The sequence below is a fragment of the Capsicum annuum genome, chromosome 12, assembly GCF_002878395.1.
Source record: "Capsicum annuum cultivar UCD-10X-F1 chromosome 12, UCD10Xv1.1, whole genome shotgun sequence".
In the NCBI taxonomy this organism is placed as follows: Eukaryota; Viridiplantae; Streptophyta; class Magnoliopsida; order Solanales; family Solanaceae; genus Capsicum; species Capsicum annuum.
In genome coordinates this window covers 5,244,300-5,260,781 of record NC_061122.1, presented here as the reverse complement: position 1 = coordinate 5,260,781, position 16,482 = coordinate 5,244,300, and the positions used below count along the sequence as shown (strand labels likewise).

The 16,482-nt window shown below is 32.2% G+C and overlaps 1 protein-coding gene across 1 annotated transcript; it reads left to right on the top strand.

Moving 5' to 3' along the window:
* The first annotated feature begins 8,258 nt into the window (after positions 1 to 8,258).
* LOC107851312 lies at positions 8,259 to 11,599 on the top strand. Its single transcript, XM_016696268.2, has 2 exons — positions 8,259 to 9,749; positions 11,115 to 11,599. Exons 1-2 carry the CDS (start codon positions 9,281 to 9,283, stop codon positions 11,162 to 11,164), a joined length of 519 nt encoding a protein of 172 aa, XP_016551754.2. The 5' UTR covers positions 8,259 to 9,280; the 3' UTR covers positions 11,165 to 11,599.
* The last annotated feature ends 4,883 nt before the right edge of the window (positions 11,600 to 16,482 follow it).

Sequence of the window (16,482 nt, the reverse complement as noted above, 5' to 3'; positions counted from 1 at the left end):
AAATTCAAAGTGTTTATAGATTTGAATTTACCGTTTATCGTTTAACACCGTTTGTTTCGGATCTTTTTGTTAACTAACCGTTGACATTTTAAGCCCAATTAAGATTTGGGCTTTTTCCCCTGAGAGCAAAAGCCCAAATATAACAAGTCGAAATCTATATCTATTTATATATTTATAATTTATAATCCATATCTATCTATATCTATAATCTATAATCTATATTTATCTATATCTAATTATGTACTCCCTCTGTCCCATTTTACCTGTCCCAAATTTCTTAATTTGATGTCTCATTTTACTTGTCCTTTTTTACTTATTAAGATAAGACGAAAAAAAAAATTCTCATTATACCCATAGTGTAATTGATTACTCTTTGTTATTAGTCATCCATCAATATTAAAACTAATAACAAGACACAATTAAGAGGGGCAAAATGGTAAAGTTACATTACCAATCATTGTTTTCTTAATAGCTGTATCATCTCAATTTGGGATTGGTAAAACGGGACGGAGGGAGTATCTTTGTTGGATGTATTGAGAGCTAATTATGTATCTCGATAGACACAAAATCAGAAGAAAAAAATATCGAGAGCTAATTATGTGTCTCGATAGCCTTAAAATTGGAATTTCAATAATTATGCAAAATATCGAGATTATCTATAATTAAGCTCCAAACTTTCAGAATTTATATTGTTTGCCCATGTAAAAAAACACATTGAAAGTTCTTGTATAATTATGAGGAAATCTCAGAAATAGGAATACTTTGAGTCTTAATTATCAATCATCTTGATAATTTGGCTATAATATAATATTCTCTTCGTTTCAAAAAGAATTATCCGCTTTCTTTCTCAATTTATTTAAAAAAGAATTGACTTTTTTCTCTTTTCTTTTTTTCATGCAACACTATAATTTTAGCTTTATACGTGACATATTTAAGACCGCAAGATTTAATGACATTTTGGTAAATTGAAAATAACTTTTATTTAAGATCATAAGGTTCAAAAGTTTTTTCTATTTTCTTAAACTTCGTGTCAAATCAAAACAAGTCATTCTTTTTGAAACAAAGAGAGTACTGATTTACTTAAAAAGCTCGTGATATATTGTATTAGTTCGCTCTATATCAATGTATCGATGTGCTTCATATGTGTTGTATTTGTTCTCTCTATACCGATTCGCACTGTATCAGAGCAGGCAGATGCAAAGATAATTGATACACTGATTCCTTTGAGCTTACTAAATATTTTATATAAAAATATTAGATCGCGGTTTAAAATTCTTAAAACATATTTTACCAATGGTCTCTTTTTGATAGTTATTTAGTAAATGACCTTTTTTAAAAAAAAATAACTAAGGACATTTTAACTATGGTCCATCATTAAGTGTATTTATAGTTTACCATATGTCATTAGATCTTGCATTTTCTAGTCAATTAATATCATGAAATCTATGCTCAATACATGTTATTAAATCACACCAATAATTAATCACAACGCGTATTAGTGAATAGTAATTTAATTATTTTTTAATAGCATAAACAATTATATCCCTCCAACTTTAATTGTCCAAATTAATACTGCACTAATCACTAATTAGTAGTTTATATTCACTTAATGCAATCTTGTGTCATTTTAAAATTGGTGGACCCAAATTTTAGATGATGAACTTTCTCCAAGATTTGGTCAACTTTAGAAAAAGGGAAAATTAAAAAATTGAATGAATAAATGTAAGTGTAACCACTTGTATTAAAAGGCAAAAATCTTAAAAGAAGTATCATATCTTTTTTATGAAAGATTTCGAGTTCGAACCAATGATATGAGTAATCAACGAGAGTTGTGATAAAATAGCAAGTACTTTTTCAATTTTTAATTCTAATGAAAAGTATCGAATTTAAGCTTTAAATATGAAATCGCTTTTATATCAAAAAACGTTTTTACCCTCAATATGAGAATTTTTCAATGCAAAAATTAATTTATTGGATGCCAGTATAAATATGGAAAACTAGATGAAAAATCATTAAAAAATAAAAAATAAAAAATTGTGCCTTCTCATAAAAGTTGAAATTGGCTATAGTTTTTTCTTTTTTTTTAGATAAGTATCTAGTACCCTCGAATTATAGCCAAAGTTGCTATGACACGCTCCAACTTTACAGGGTCCTACTACCCCTGAAGTCAATTTTAACGTATTTTTCACCCTTTTGTACTGACATGACACCTTTATTACATAAAAATGAGGTTCACGTCAAAAGTGTCATGTCAGCTAAAAAGGTTGACAAAAATATGCTAAAATTTAGTTTGGAGGGGGGGGGGGGTAGTAAGACCCCGTGAAGTTGGAGTGTATTGTAGCAAATTTGGTCATAGTTCAGAAGTACTAGATGCTTTACTTTAAAAAAAAAAAAAATTGAAACACATCGCATATCATAGTCGTACCACGTTAATAGGATCTGCAACGCGCGATCCAAATTAATCGGGGCTTCAATGCGGATACCAAACACCGAACACCTCGTACCAAACAAAAGTAAAAGCAAACAACTTGCTTACTAATAATTTTTGTTGCATATAATAATTTTTGTTGTATATTATTATTTCATATTCAAAATTAAATAATTTAACTAATTTAGCTTCACGTGGGAATAGACTATTAATTACTTTTAAGAGTTATTTTACAGGTTTGTTTTCTATGCATGTTTCTTCTTTCCTAGTTGGGCATTTGCATGTGACATGGCATTAGTAATATATATCCATTATTAATTAAATAATTGCAAGTGTTAAGAAGATTACAAAAGTAAATAACATGGCATTAGTCCAAAAGTATTATTAATGTAATATATATGAAATTGTAAGAGATGGAATTGCTTTATTAGGAAGGTCAAGTTTATAATAATGAAAGACCTTACATTATAATTCCATGTTCTTTTTAACTACTTTAAACATTTAACTAAAATGAGTTATCGCAGGATGGTTGAGATCGATTACTTCATCCTTAATTATGGATTTCGAATTTTTGAGCCACTGGTAATAGAATTATTTTTGTTGGGGTGATACCTCCATAAATGGGTTTTTCAGTACGCAATTCGTATTCTGTCGAGCTTTTGTATATTAATGACCTTCCCCACCTTTCTGGCGCTACACTCCTGTGTATACCTTATCTTCGTCAAATCACATCCATCGAATTATATTGGATATATTTTATTATGATCGGCTTTTTGGGGGGCGCAATCCAAATTCAGTCGAGCTTCTTATATCAAGGGCCTTCTCCGCCCTTATGGCGCTAAACTCCTATGTATACCTTATCTTCCTCAAATCACATTCAGCGAATTATACTGAATATATTATTATTATTATGATTTTTATTTTTTTTTGGGTTGCAATTCGAATTCAGTCGAGCTTCTGTATATTAAGGGCCTTCCCCACCCTTCTGACGTCGGACTTCTATGTATACCTTATCTCTCTCAAATCACATTCATTGAATTATACTGAATCTATTATTATTATGATCAGCTTTTTGAGGGCGCAATTCAAATTCAGTCGAGCTTCTGTATATTAATAGCCTTCCCCACCTTTCTGGCGCTAAACTCCTATGTATACCTCATCTTCCTCAAATCACATTCATTGAATTATACTGAATATATTATTATTATTATGATCAGCTTTTTGGGGGGCACAATCCGAATTCAATCGAGCTCCTGTATACTAAGGGCCTTCCCCACCCTTCTGACGTCGGACTTCTATGTATACCTTATCTCTCTCAAATCACATTCATTGAATTATACTGAATCTATTATTATTATGATCAGCTTTTTGAGGGCGCAATTCAAATTCAGTCGAGCTTCTGTATATTAATAGCCTTCCCCACCTTTCTGGCGCTAAACTCCTATGTATACCTCATCTTCCTCAAATCACATTCATTGAATTATACTGAATATATTATTATTATTATGATCGGCTTTTTGGGGGGCACAATCCGAATTCAATCGAGCTCCTGTATACTAAGGGCCTTCCCCACCCTTCTGGCGCCGGACTCCTATGTATACCTTATCTTCCTCAAATCACATTCATCGAATTATACTGAATATATTATTATTTATCTTCCTCAAATCACATTCATCGAATTATACTGAATATATTATTATTATTATGATCGACTTTTTGGGGGCGCAATCCGAATTCAATCGAGCTTCTGTAATATCTTATCTTCCTCAAATCACATTTATCGAATTATACTGAATATATTATTACTATGATTGACTTTTGGGGGGCGCAATCCGAATTCAATCGAGCTTCTGTATATTAAGGGCCTTCCCCACCCTTCTGGTGTCGAACTTCTATGTATATCTTATCTTTCTCAAATCACGTTCATCGAATTATATTGAATATATTATTATTATGGTTGTACTTATATGTGTACTATGCAACCATAATAACTTCATAATACCAACTTTTTCTTCAAAATTTAATGAACTTTCACATTCATATTTAATTTCCTATACAAAACGTGTCAAAACATATGCATGAACACATATATAAGTTTGTCATATATCATCTAAGATTGTGATGGCTTTTGAATAGTCATTAGTCATTGAACCTAACTACATGTTACATGAATTTGAAATGAAACACCACAAGAGTATAACAAGTGTTGATAATTGAACCAAAAGAAAATGTGTTGATGCTATTTTATCTTTTTTCCTATTTGGTGTTCGGAATCCGCATTGAACTCCAACTAATTTAGATTTGCATCGGGCAGGGCCCATTCAAGGGTGGTACTCTCTATCGAGAATTTTTTCATACCCAATACTCGAATCCGAGATCTATGGTTAAGGAAGAAGCAACAACCCGAGATCTCTGGGTAAGAGAGAAACAACTTCATCCACTGCATCGATGGTGTATTGATACTATACATTATACACTATATCGTTTATTATTTGATTTATGGGAATTGCTTCACGTCCTTAAATTATTATTTGCGATTAATTGAAAAATCAGATAGAAATTAAAGATTTAATTCTGATTTTATAGAGTTGGTATTATTGTTATCTTTTCATTCTCCATAATTGGTAATACCATAATTATTTTTTTTTTCTTCTTTTTGTCTTGTCAAGTTGACAAATTCTATATAAACCAATTATTGATGGGGTCATATGTGCAATGGTTACAAATGAGGAAAATTTGTGAACATCATATCTTATGAAAGAAACACCTTGTTATTAAACAAATGGCATATATATGAAAAGTAAATTATTTTTAAAAAATTTCAACGAAATAAAGAATAATATATAAATCGTTTTTGTCAAAGAATATTTCGTTTACCATAACTTCTTAAAATAAATATTTTAAATTTTATTTTTGTGACTTGTAATACTTTTTCTATAATATTTGAATGTGTAAGTTTTATTTTTAAAACATTGAAGATTTTCTATATTGAAATTCACATTAAACATTAGTTAGTTTGACTCTCGTACTTCATATCAAACCAAACAAATTAAAATCGAGAGAGTATATAATATGATAAATTCCTTCGATAAGAATTATGTCTCCCCCACGATCCACCAATATAAGAAATTGAACCCATATCGTAACAACTTTTAAAAGCCGTTTGATTCATATTCAAATCAAAATTATCTCATAATTATAGTCTTGTTTTTTACAAGTTACATGAGTTACACAATATCAAGATTTTGACTAAATAAAATAGTCCTATTCACGATAACCAAATTAATCTTTGGAGATGATTTTCTTACTCATTTATTATTTTTCAAGTTTCAATGTGGTGTCAATTTGTTGGACAGACAAAAAATACTTGATTTTGCTATGAAGAAAAATGTAGGTGGACTTCTTCGTTTATTTTCTTGTGTTCGGTATGTGTCGGAGTTAGAAATTTGACGAATAATATATAAATTTTCTTTTCAATTATATTAAGAATATACACACTCATAATAATTAACATTTAGTCTATATACACAATATAATTTTTCGACGAAGAATGTGCACCTGATCACCTTTTGATATAGGTGGCTCCGTCATGATTTAGACATTTGTGTTCAGTATGTAAGCATTTATATATAATCTAGACAAATACTATAAAAGGCGAAGGTAGGGGTATACAGATGGCGGTCATGAGAGTGAGAGTACAGATTATAGGCAATATGAGTATCATTAGCTTTATTTTAACGCGTAGATGTTATATTTGAATGTTATAATTGATTCCGAGTTCTGAGAAGGACACAATTAATGTTGAATGCCACTTGTGATTTTTTTTTTTTATGCCTATTAGGAAAGTTATTTTCATCTTTTTTTGTAGAACTTTTTTCTTTCTTAGAGAAAATATTTTTGAAAATCTTGATTCAATTAAATGTGGAAGAATTAAAAAATATTTTCTGAGAAATGTTAGTGCTAATATTCTCTATATCGAACACAAGGTATGACTTTTTATTTTTCATTTTTCCAATGAACAATATTTTAGGGTAATTTCATGACCAACCTAAATATTGAGAAATTTGTAACAATTTCTAATTAAAGGTGAATGAATTAAATCCATCCCTACACAATCTTTTTAAATACCTTGATGAACTTTAAAAAAAAATGCAGACCATCACATTCATATTCACCAAACATGGTAAATTTTCTTCCAAATAATTATATATAAATCATCTTGATGAAAATTTTCAAACAAACATAGAAAAATGCAAATATTTTAATCTTTAAAATAATACTAGTACAATATAGTACTTACAAAACACAAAACTAACTCTTTTCAATTCAATAATGATAGAAATTATGACTATAAAAACTAATTACACATACTAAAATACATAATAATATATTCGCGAAGCATATTCTCTTCGTTAATATTAGTGATTTCTTTTGATCTTTTTATACCTTATTGTATATATTATTCATATTTATGCCAGTAGAAAATAACTGATACCTCGTAAAATTAATTAAGATGCACTCAAATTAGTCTGAACATTATGATTACCAAAACAAAAAGTCATATTTATTTTCATTGATAATAACTTTAACTAAGAGACACGAGAGAAAAGCAAGTTATGTGCACATCATATAATGTAATTCATAAGTAGGATACATGAATATTTTCAATAGGCTCTCTGTCCAAATAACGCATATAAAAAATCATGTAAAACAAATAATATGTTAAAATCTAGCTCGATAAACGATCATAACTTTACAAGACAAAATGGACCGAACTGACAAATTAAGAAAGTTATGGGGCTATCTGGTTTGTACAAAATAAGTACTACTCCCTCCGTCCTATTTTACTTGTTCCAAATCGGGATGACACAATAATTAAAAAAAATGATAAATAACATGATTAATTTATCAAAGTATCCTTATTAAATGATGTTTACATTTTAATTTAAAGAAAGTGTAATTAATGTGAAGGATAAAACATGGAAAGAAAAGTTTGTCTTATCTTGATAAGTAAAATGAGACATCAACTTAGCCAATTTGGGACGGGTAAAATGGAACGGGGGAGTAATAAACAAGACAAAGTGAACACAACAATATATTAGGAAAGTTATGGGGTCAAAATATAGTTTATACAAAATAAGTATTCTCTCCGTTTCAATTTACTTGTTTTATTTGTTTCTTTTTATTCAATTTCAAAAAGAATATCTCGTTCATTTCTTGAAAATTGTTTAATTCTAACACTCCACATGTAATCATATTCAAGACCACAAGATCAAAATAATAATTTTTTTTGCATATTCCTATGTTGCTCAGACTAATCAAAAATATTACCTCAAACGTGTCAAATTCTTAAAAAAAATACATTATATTTAAAGGATTCAGCACGTATTCGACAATAATTTTGAAGAGTTCGAGCAACATAGATAAATTTTACATATCTATTTTAATACCCCAAGATTCAAAATCTCCTTTATTCTGTATGTTTCTAGTCAAATCAAATCAGATAAACAATTTAAAACGAAAGACAGTAATAAAAAAAAATTAACAAGACAAAATGGATACAAAACAAATAAAGAAAGTTATGGGGGTTAAAGTCTAATTTATACAAAATAAATATATATTTAGTTTTAATATCAAAAAATTCAAAAATCTCCTTACGTCAAATTAAAACCAGTTATATAAATTGCAAAAAAGGGAGTAATAAGGAAATAAGGAAAGTTATGGGGGTAAAAAACTACTTTCCACAAAATAAGCAACCAAAAATTCAATAAAAATAAAATAGTTATCCATTTTGCTTATATATATAGGCCCCCCAAAACTATAGTCAGTTGATTTTCCACTGTGTGTGTGTGTGTTTTAGCCTGGGTGTCACTGTTGGGGGGGTGGGGTGACTGCAAAAGGAGTTTTTTTAGTAAAAGGGGGTTCACCGCCAGTGACGGAAAATGGGAATTCCGGCGAAAGATTCTTGATTTTCCGGCAAGAATTCAAGTATTTTCCGGTGGTGTCACCGTTTAAGCGAAAGTTTACCCGGGTTTGGGTTTGACCTGATTGGGAAAATGAATCTTTTTTGAGTGTTCTAAATACCAATTTTGCCCTAAAGAATTATGAGTTGATAAAAAAAAAGTTGGTTTAAATTTAGTGGATTTTTCATATTATTAGACCCTTTTAAGTGTTTGATGTTTTTATGGGATTTTTAGTTGAATTTTGAAGCGATTTAATAATCAAAGATTTTTGCTTTTTTGCTCTTTGATAGTAAAGTGAAATCTTTTGTCATATTATTAGACCCTTTGAAGTGGAATTTTAGTGCTATTATTACTTGAATTTTGAAGCTTTTCTTGAAAAAGGGTGGTTTTTTTGATGATTAAAATGATCAAAGTTGTTAGCTTTTTTGTTCGTTGGTCATATTATTATTAGATCCTTTGAAGTGTTTTGATGTTTTCTGGAATTTGTAGTTGAATTTTAGTGATATTTATTGAAGATGGTTGGGGTTGAATTTTGAAGCTTTTCTTGAAAAGAGGTTGTTTTTTGATGATTAAACTGTTTGCTTTTTTGCTCTTCTTGATAGAAAAGTGAAGCTTTGGTTTTCCATCTGATATTTTTGTTGTAGTACTAATGGATTAATCATTTGTTGAATTTTTATTCTGGTGCTTAAATTTGAGCTCTTGTTTCTGTTTCAGAGCTTAAAGTTTGAATCATTTTTGCAAAGTGTGTTCAGCTTTGATCTGTTTTAGAATCCCTTTTGGATGAAATGGCAGTTTATGGGGCTTGGATTTGAGTTCTTGAATTCACTGTTAGTTTGAATTTGCAAAGTTTGTTCAGCTTTGATTGTTTGTGAAGTCCCTTTTGGATGAAATGGCAGTTTCTTTGACTCGTTTATCGTGGTGGTGGTGGGGTGGGAAAGAGAAGGAACCAGGTTCTAGTGGTTCTTCAATGAATCCCGTACAAGACTTTGGATTTGGGTTGAAGGAACAAAGTGATAGTTTGAAGTTTAAGCCAGTGAGGGGGGCTAATCTAGCTTCAACTACTAGGAAAGTGAAAAGGAAATGGAAGAGCAGAGAGGAAAGGAAGAGGGTTGATAAGAAATATGATGTAGTATTGGTTCCATCAGATGGTGTGTGTTTATCTGGTTCGGAGTCCGATGATTCTGACTGGTCGATCGGGTGGCTCGAACCACATGCCCCTGGTTTCCAGAATGATGATGAGGGAGATGACAGTTTTGCTGTGCTGGTTCCTTGCTACAGGCATGATTGTAGAGAGATAGAAGAACCAAACAATCAGTTTTTAAATGCCCTTGAGAATCTTTCAAATGAGTATTCTGCTGGTAAGAGTTGTAGACAAGTTCTTGTTTTTGCTGCATTGATTATGGCATCTGTTAGTAAATCTGCAATGTTGGATTGTTGGTATTTGATGACTATTACTTGTATTTCATTATGCTTGTTTGCAACTGCTCTGATAATGGTGACTCCTCTGGAGTCTAATTAGTTATGTTGGTAATGTGTGGACCGAGTCAAAGATGCAAGTTAGCTTGTCATATTGTTATCCTTCATGTTACCAAGCATGTGGTTAGCGTCGCATAATTGCTTCTAAAAATAGAAGCCAGGTGAATTAGCTATGTTAGTAATGAGCAGAGTGAGACAAAGATACACGTGAGCTTGTCGTACTGTTATCCTTCATGTTACCAAGCGTGTGGTTACAGGCGTTACATAATTGAGCTAAAAGTAGAAGCTAGGGGAATTAGTTATGTTAGTGATGTGTGGACTGAAACAAAGATACACGTGATTAGGAGCGTCGCATTATCACTACTAAAAATAGAAGGTGTGGACTGAGACAAAGATACCTGTGATTAGGAGCGTTGCATTATCACTTCTAAATATAGAAGCCCATTTCTTGTCAGGATGCGGATAGATTGAGCACTATCATTGGATTCGATATTAATGAGCAATTAGCTGCATAAGAGGATAGATAATATTGGTGGAGTAGAACTAATAAGCAATATTTACTGTTATCGTACTACAATCAATTAGCATTATTTATCATCTCCGTTGTTGTGTAATTGACGTTGAAAACCTCCTTAAAATTTTGTATTAACATAATCCGGTGAGTTCTACATGCTCCATCTTGGTGATGTTATACCCTTTCAATCTAGCCTTTTGGCTCTTAAAGAAAGGTTAAGCATGGAAAGTACAGTGGACAAAGAACTGACTTTTTGCTTTGAAGCTAGAGTTAGGAGAGTATAGGAAGCGGAAAAAAGCGATAGTTCACTATCTTCGTTAGGGGAAAAAAGTACTGCGTCCTTATCTTTGTTAGGAGGTAAAAGCTAGAGTTAGGAGAGAAATGAAGAGGGGAAAGATATTAGTACTTCCCTGCCTTTGTTAGTTTAACTCTAAAAATTAGCAAGGGAAGCGGGAAGTATAATTCCACTTGTGGGATTACACTGGGGGGGGGGGGGGGGGGGGGGGGGGTTTGTATTTTTAGTCCTAAATGTTCTTCCTCTCAAAAGTCGCAAGGATAGAGTTGTATTTTCCTTAACGGCTTAACCACGTCAAACTTCAATGCTTCGATTGAATTCTTCCTGATAGATTACTATGTAACATCTTTATGCTTGTATTTCTAGTCTCTATAAAACATAGGAGCAAATATGATCTTAGTTCCTTCGTCGTGTCTAAAATTCCTTCTATACTTGTAGAGGGTAAGAAGTACATGGAGCAATGGTTGTCTTCACTTCAGAATTTTTGAATCTACAGCAGCTGGTCATCATTCTGCACGTTAGGAAATTTGTGAAGCAGCGGCCATCTTTTAGTGTACGAAGTGATATGCAAGTTCTGCATCAATATCTGAATAGTAGTAGCAGCAGGTCAGACTAGTAGACGCAAATAATCAAAGTTTATTGTGACAGTGTTCTTTGGTTACAAGCTCAAAAACACACAAACCATCGTCATCTTTAAACTTTGGAATTGATCAACTTATGTTGGAGGGGGGGAAATTTGACATATCAAGCTGATTCTTTAGTGTAAATATATCTAATGTGAATATTGGGAGTAGTAGTATGCTTTTTGACTGCTGCTATTGTAAATAAATCATCTGTCTTTCAAAATCCAGACAAGCGAAACATCATTGTTTATATCTTGATTATACAGTAATGTTAAATATTATGTTCCTACTCTTTGCTAATTTGCATCTTTCTTGGTTCATTTTTCTCTGCATATGTTGCTCTATCCATATGAAGTTTCTCTATTTTGCCGCGGCAATTAGAAATTGTTTTCGCAAGGGCTCTATTAGCGTTGTGCTTCTAGTGGGAGGTGACATGTATCCCGTGGAATTAGTCTAGGTGCGTGCAAGCTGGCGCCACCTCGGTTACCATTGGCTTTCCTAAATGGATGGAGCTCTCCTATATGCCACTATGCTTCCACATCTCATTGTCATGAATCTATTCTGTGGTGGTTCCCTCTCATTGTTCATTTTAGTGCCCGAAAATCAAGAACCCATTGTGTCTCTGGACCACCGCTAAAGGTGCCTCGCTTGTGGGAGCTAGTGAAAATAATCGTCACAGTTTGAGTTCTTTCAACTAGTTACTAGACTTTCTTAACTTGTCGAACTTTCTTTCCTTCACTAGGAAAGTTATTCGGTAAGCAAGATCTTCGATTACATTATTTTTTCCAGATGATGAAATTACAATGAGTTGGGAAAGACAAGTACATTTGATGATTGCTCCACTCAAAGGCCAAAGCCAAGAAAACCTAAAAGATGAGTTTGGACCATTTCTTTTTGTTGTATTGATTTCAAAAACCCTTTTAGACACAAATTGATTCCAACAACACTTGATGACTATTGCCACTAAAGGGTGAAAAGTGATACATACAAAAGTTTAGCTTTAATGTATTCCTTGTTAGCACTTTGTAAAGTTTCAGTGGTCAATGACGTGAATTGAGAATCAGATTTCTCAGGTTCAAATCCAGCCGAGGCCAAAAAACACTAAACACTAGGTCATTGATCCCATCCTTCCTAGCTTTGGTGGACAACATTATCTGATATATGTTGCCGGTGGATTAATCGAGGTGAAAAGCTGGTCAGAACACTACGATTTTTTTTTCTTTTTTAAAAGAAAAAGTTCTTAGCCTACTTTCCTGTGTTCTTTATAAAAAGTTTCCAACTTTTTTCACCAGGGGTTTTTGCTAAAAGGGTTGTTAAACAAAAAGAAAGAGACCCCACTATTGGTATTTGAGGTTGCCAATGGGACATGTTGAGTAATAAAATAAATAGCCATTGACAATTGTGTGTCCCTTGCACTTATGATAGGGGGGAAAGAAAATAAAATGTAGTTTTTGTGGCTATTATTTTCTCTGTGATTGGTTGCTTCTTCACCACATATACAAGTGCAAAGAGTATTTTGGATAAGTATAAACTACTTTCAATACTTTGGTCTTGCTTCCTACTTGCAATATATAAAATGGTATGTCATTTAACTTAATTGAATTCTAATGGGATTGAGCACTATTTAACTTAAACACTGTTCGTCTAGACACCTTCAAAGTTTATGAGATACAACGAGGACAAGTTTGGTAGTATTAGGTACCAACTGAGTTCAAGTTCTGATGTTTAAATGTACACTCATGTTAACATACATCGGGTGTCTGCGAGATACAACGAGGATAAGGTTTGTAGTATTTAGGTTCCAATTGAGTACAAGTTTTGATGTTTAAATGTACACTCATGTTAACATCGGATGTCTGCGAGATACAATGATGACAAGTTTTGTAGTATTTAGTTACTAATCGAGTTTTAAGTTATGATGTTTAGATGTACATCAATCGAGATCAAATTTAAATATCTTTTTTATATCTATCAAAAAATTCCTCAATATACGCGTTGACGAACTCACCGCCTTTATTTAAAGGAAAAAAGTAATTGAGAAATGTAGTTAGATTCTTATGGATAAAATTTCAAAAAGAGTTGGGTGCCTTTAGCAAATGTCATCTTCATTGATGTTCCTTCTAATCCTAATAAATGTTGATAGTATAATCAAAAGGGTCACTAAAGGGATTTTGACAAGCAATTATTTGATTATAATAAAATATATGACATATTTTTGTGAGTTTTACTAAGATATATAATCAATTTGTCTTTTCTCAATTTTAGTTGCCTACTTGAACTCTTGAAGAAGTTTGTCACGTAAAGGAAAAAATGGATTTATTCCTTTTGATGATAATTACATGCCAAGAAAAAATGAGTGATTTGTGGGATTCTCCATTTTTTTTTTTATGATAAAGTGAATCTAAAATTCTCTTACGTTTCGTCGTTTTAATTTATGCATTTCAGTAACTATTTTTAAAAATAAAAAATATTTTCTTTAATCATGATATTTTTAAAAATCCTTAATTATTATGATCTTCTAACTCTTGAAAGTCTTTAATTCTATGCAATAGTTTTGTTGAACTAGCATTCAATTTTGTTCTTACTTTACTTTGACCTACCTTTTCTTTTTTTTGAATTATTGTTTGAGGTAGAGGAAAGGGGAAATCGAAAAGAAACTATAAGGTGAGAAATTAAACGCTCATCAATAAGGTGAAAATTTAGCGTAGCTCATCAAAATAGCCTTGTTTCAGAAGGGGATCTTTGAAGTTACTAATAAAATTGTTGTCACGTGATTAGGATGTCACGAGTTCAAACAACATCTTTAGCAGAAATACAAGGTAATATTATACACAATATATCCTTGTCATCCGGCCTTTTCCCGAACCCTGCGCATAGCGGGAGCTTTAATGCACTGAACTGCATTAAAGGAGTTTTGCTCTTGTATAAAAATTGGGCTGGATTATGAGGCCTACAGCTCTGACTATCTAAGTAATTGGGTTGGGCTTGATATACATCCTAATTCCTACATGTCACACTTTTGGGCTAACTATGAAATTGGAAAAAACCCATTAGTCCCTATCCTTAATAGGTATTCTGAGTTTTACTCGTAAAATTTGAGCGACTATTCTTTATAGATAAAACCAAAAAGTGGCTTGTGTGCTATTTATACCGACATCAGGTTGATATCGGTAGAAATATTATCATTAAGAATATCGAAAAATGAAGGTTTTCCTTGCTTATATAAGTTGAACAAAATATCAAAATTAACAACAATGAACTTTGGTGTAGTAACTTATAAAATTGAATAGCAAAGATTTGTTATCATAAGATAGTAAAATAATAGTAGGATATTTAGGTCTAAGATAACAAATATATGTTGAGTGATAATTTAATATTTACATGCATTCGATTGATATTTATACTAAATCAAATAATTTAAAAGTGATGATACATATTTTTAATTGTGGTTTGGTTATGTTATAAATACACATACGAAAGAAATTCATCACATTTATATAAGGCACGTAATTTGTCTATATATATTTTTTTCTTTTTAGTCTGTCTTGATTTTCCATTTTAGTTGTTTTGTATTTTGCTACGAAACTGTCATATATTTTCTCAAAAATGATCCATCGAAAGCAAATTCTGACTTCTCTATTCCATATCTGTAGAGACTAAATCTGCGTATATTCTACCATCCCCGCATGCCACATCCTACTTAGGGAATATATTGAATATATTATCCTACCCTCCTCGCACTCCACTTATGTAATCGAAATATGAAAATTGACTCAAACACCACATTATAAAAGAAAATTATTTGTCACTACATGTTATAAGTTTGCATGCGTACACCCTACCCTCGCCACACGCCACACCTGATACAAGATCGACAAGGAAGACACTAACACACACCAAAACAGTCCATGATTTGAAGAACCGAGGACCCCTTTTGGTGACCCCTCTCGGATTCACTACACAGTAACAATACAAGCACGATAACAACAAGATTCTAAGGTGTTCAACACCTATAATAAGCAAGCCACAAACTAAGATTACAACACAATAACAAGAACAAAAATGACACAACAAGGTCTCAGATTTGGATACCCAAAACCGAGAATGAACACAACAACAATAATAAGATAGAATGATAGATAACTTGACACACAATGAACAAACACTATGAGCCAAAGTGTATATTGAACACTAAGACCCAAGAATTCATACAAATAACATCAAGTTCTTACGGTGACCTCAAAGGAACGGAATCCCCAAGCAACCAACGTTTCAAAACAAGCAACCAACACAAGTGTGCTTCCACACTTGTCACAAGTGATATCCACACTTATATGAACACCCTCAAAGAGCTCTCAAAATATCCTCTAAGTTATGAGAAAATGACCTAATATGTTCTATTTGTAACCTAGGTTACAACTTATTACAAAGTGACTAAAATGCCCTTAATGAGCCATGGCAAAGGGACGGCCTTGGAGTGTGCATATTGGATGGCTTTGGAGTGTTGAGACTTCTTCTCTACACTTCAAAACTTATTCCATTGGTTGGGCAGTCACCCGAGCTCGAGTCTTTACGTATTGGTTCATAATCACGGTCGTACTTGTATCAACACCTCACTTAGGGACTATATTAGATATATTATCCCACCCTCCTTGCAGGCCTCGTATGTAACCGAACTATAAAAGTTGACTCATACACCACATTACAAAAGAAAACTATTTGTCACTGCATGTTACAAGTCTGCGTACATCGTATCCTCCCCACATGCCACACCCCACTTAGAAATTATATTGGATATATTATTCTATCTTTCCCACACCCCCACTTATGTATCGGGATATGAAAGTTGACTCAGACCTCACATTGTAAAAGAAAATTATTTGTCACTGCATGTTACAATCATGTTATATTAGGTGTGGGTGGATGGGTGGATTTGGGGTGGGGGTGGGAGTGGGGGTTGGGTGTTAGGGTGGGTATTAATAGAAAATTAAAGAAAGTACTATGAAGCTTCTAATTTTCTTTTTAAGTGCTCATGATGAAAATATTTACACCATTAATTGTAAAATATTAGTACTAATTTGTTTTGGGAATTTCTTTTTGAATATTATTTAAAGATCCTTTTCCCCAATTATTAAATATCTAAGCTCAGATCATGATGAGAAGTATTTTATATAATTACTCAC

Excerpts from the sequence above, each read along its gene's own strand:
- LOC107851312 (XM_016696268.2), top strand. The coding sequence starts at position 9,281 with ATGGCAGTTTCTTTGACTCGTTTATCGTGGTGGTGGTGGGGTGGGAAA. Across the intron at positions 9,750-11,114 it reads TTCAAATGAGTATTCTGCTG|AGGGTAAGAAGTACATGGAG; the intron begins GTAAGAGTTGTA and ends CTATACTTGTAG.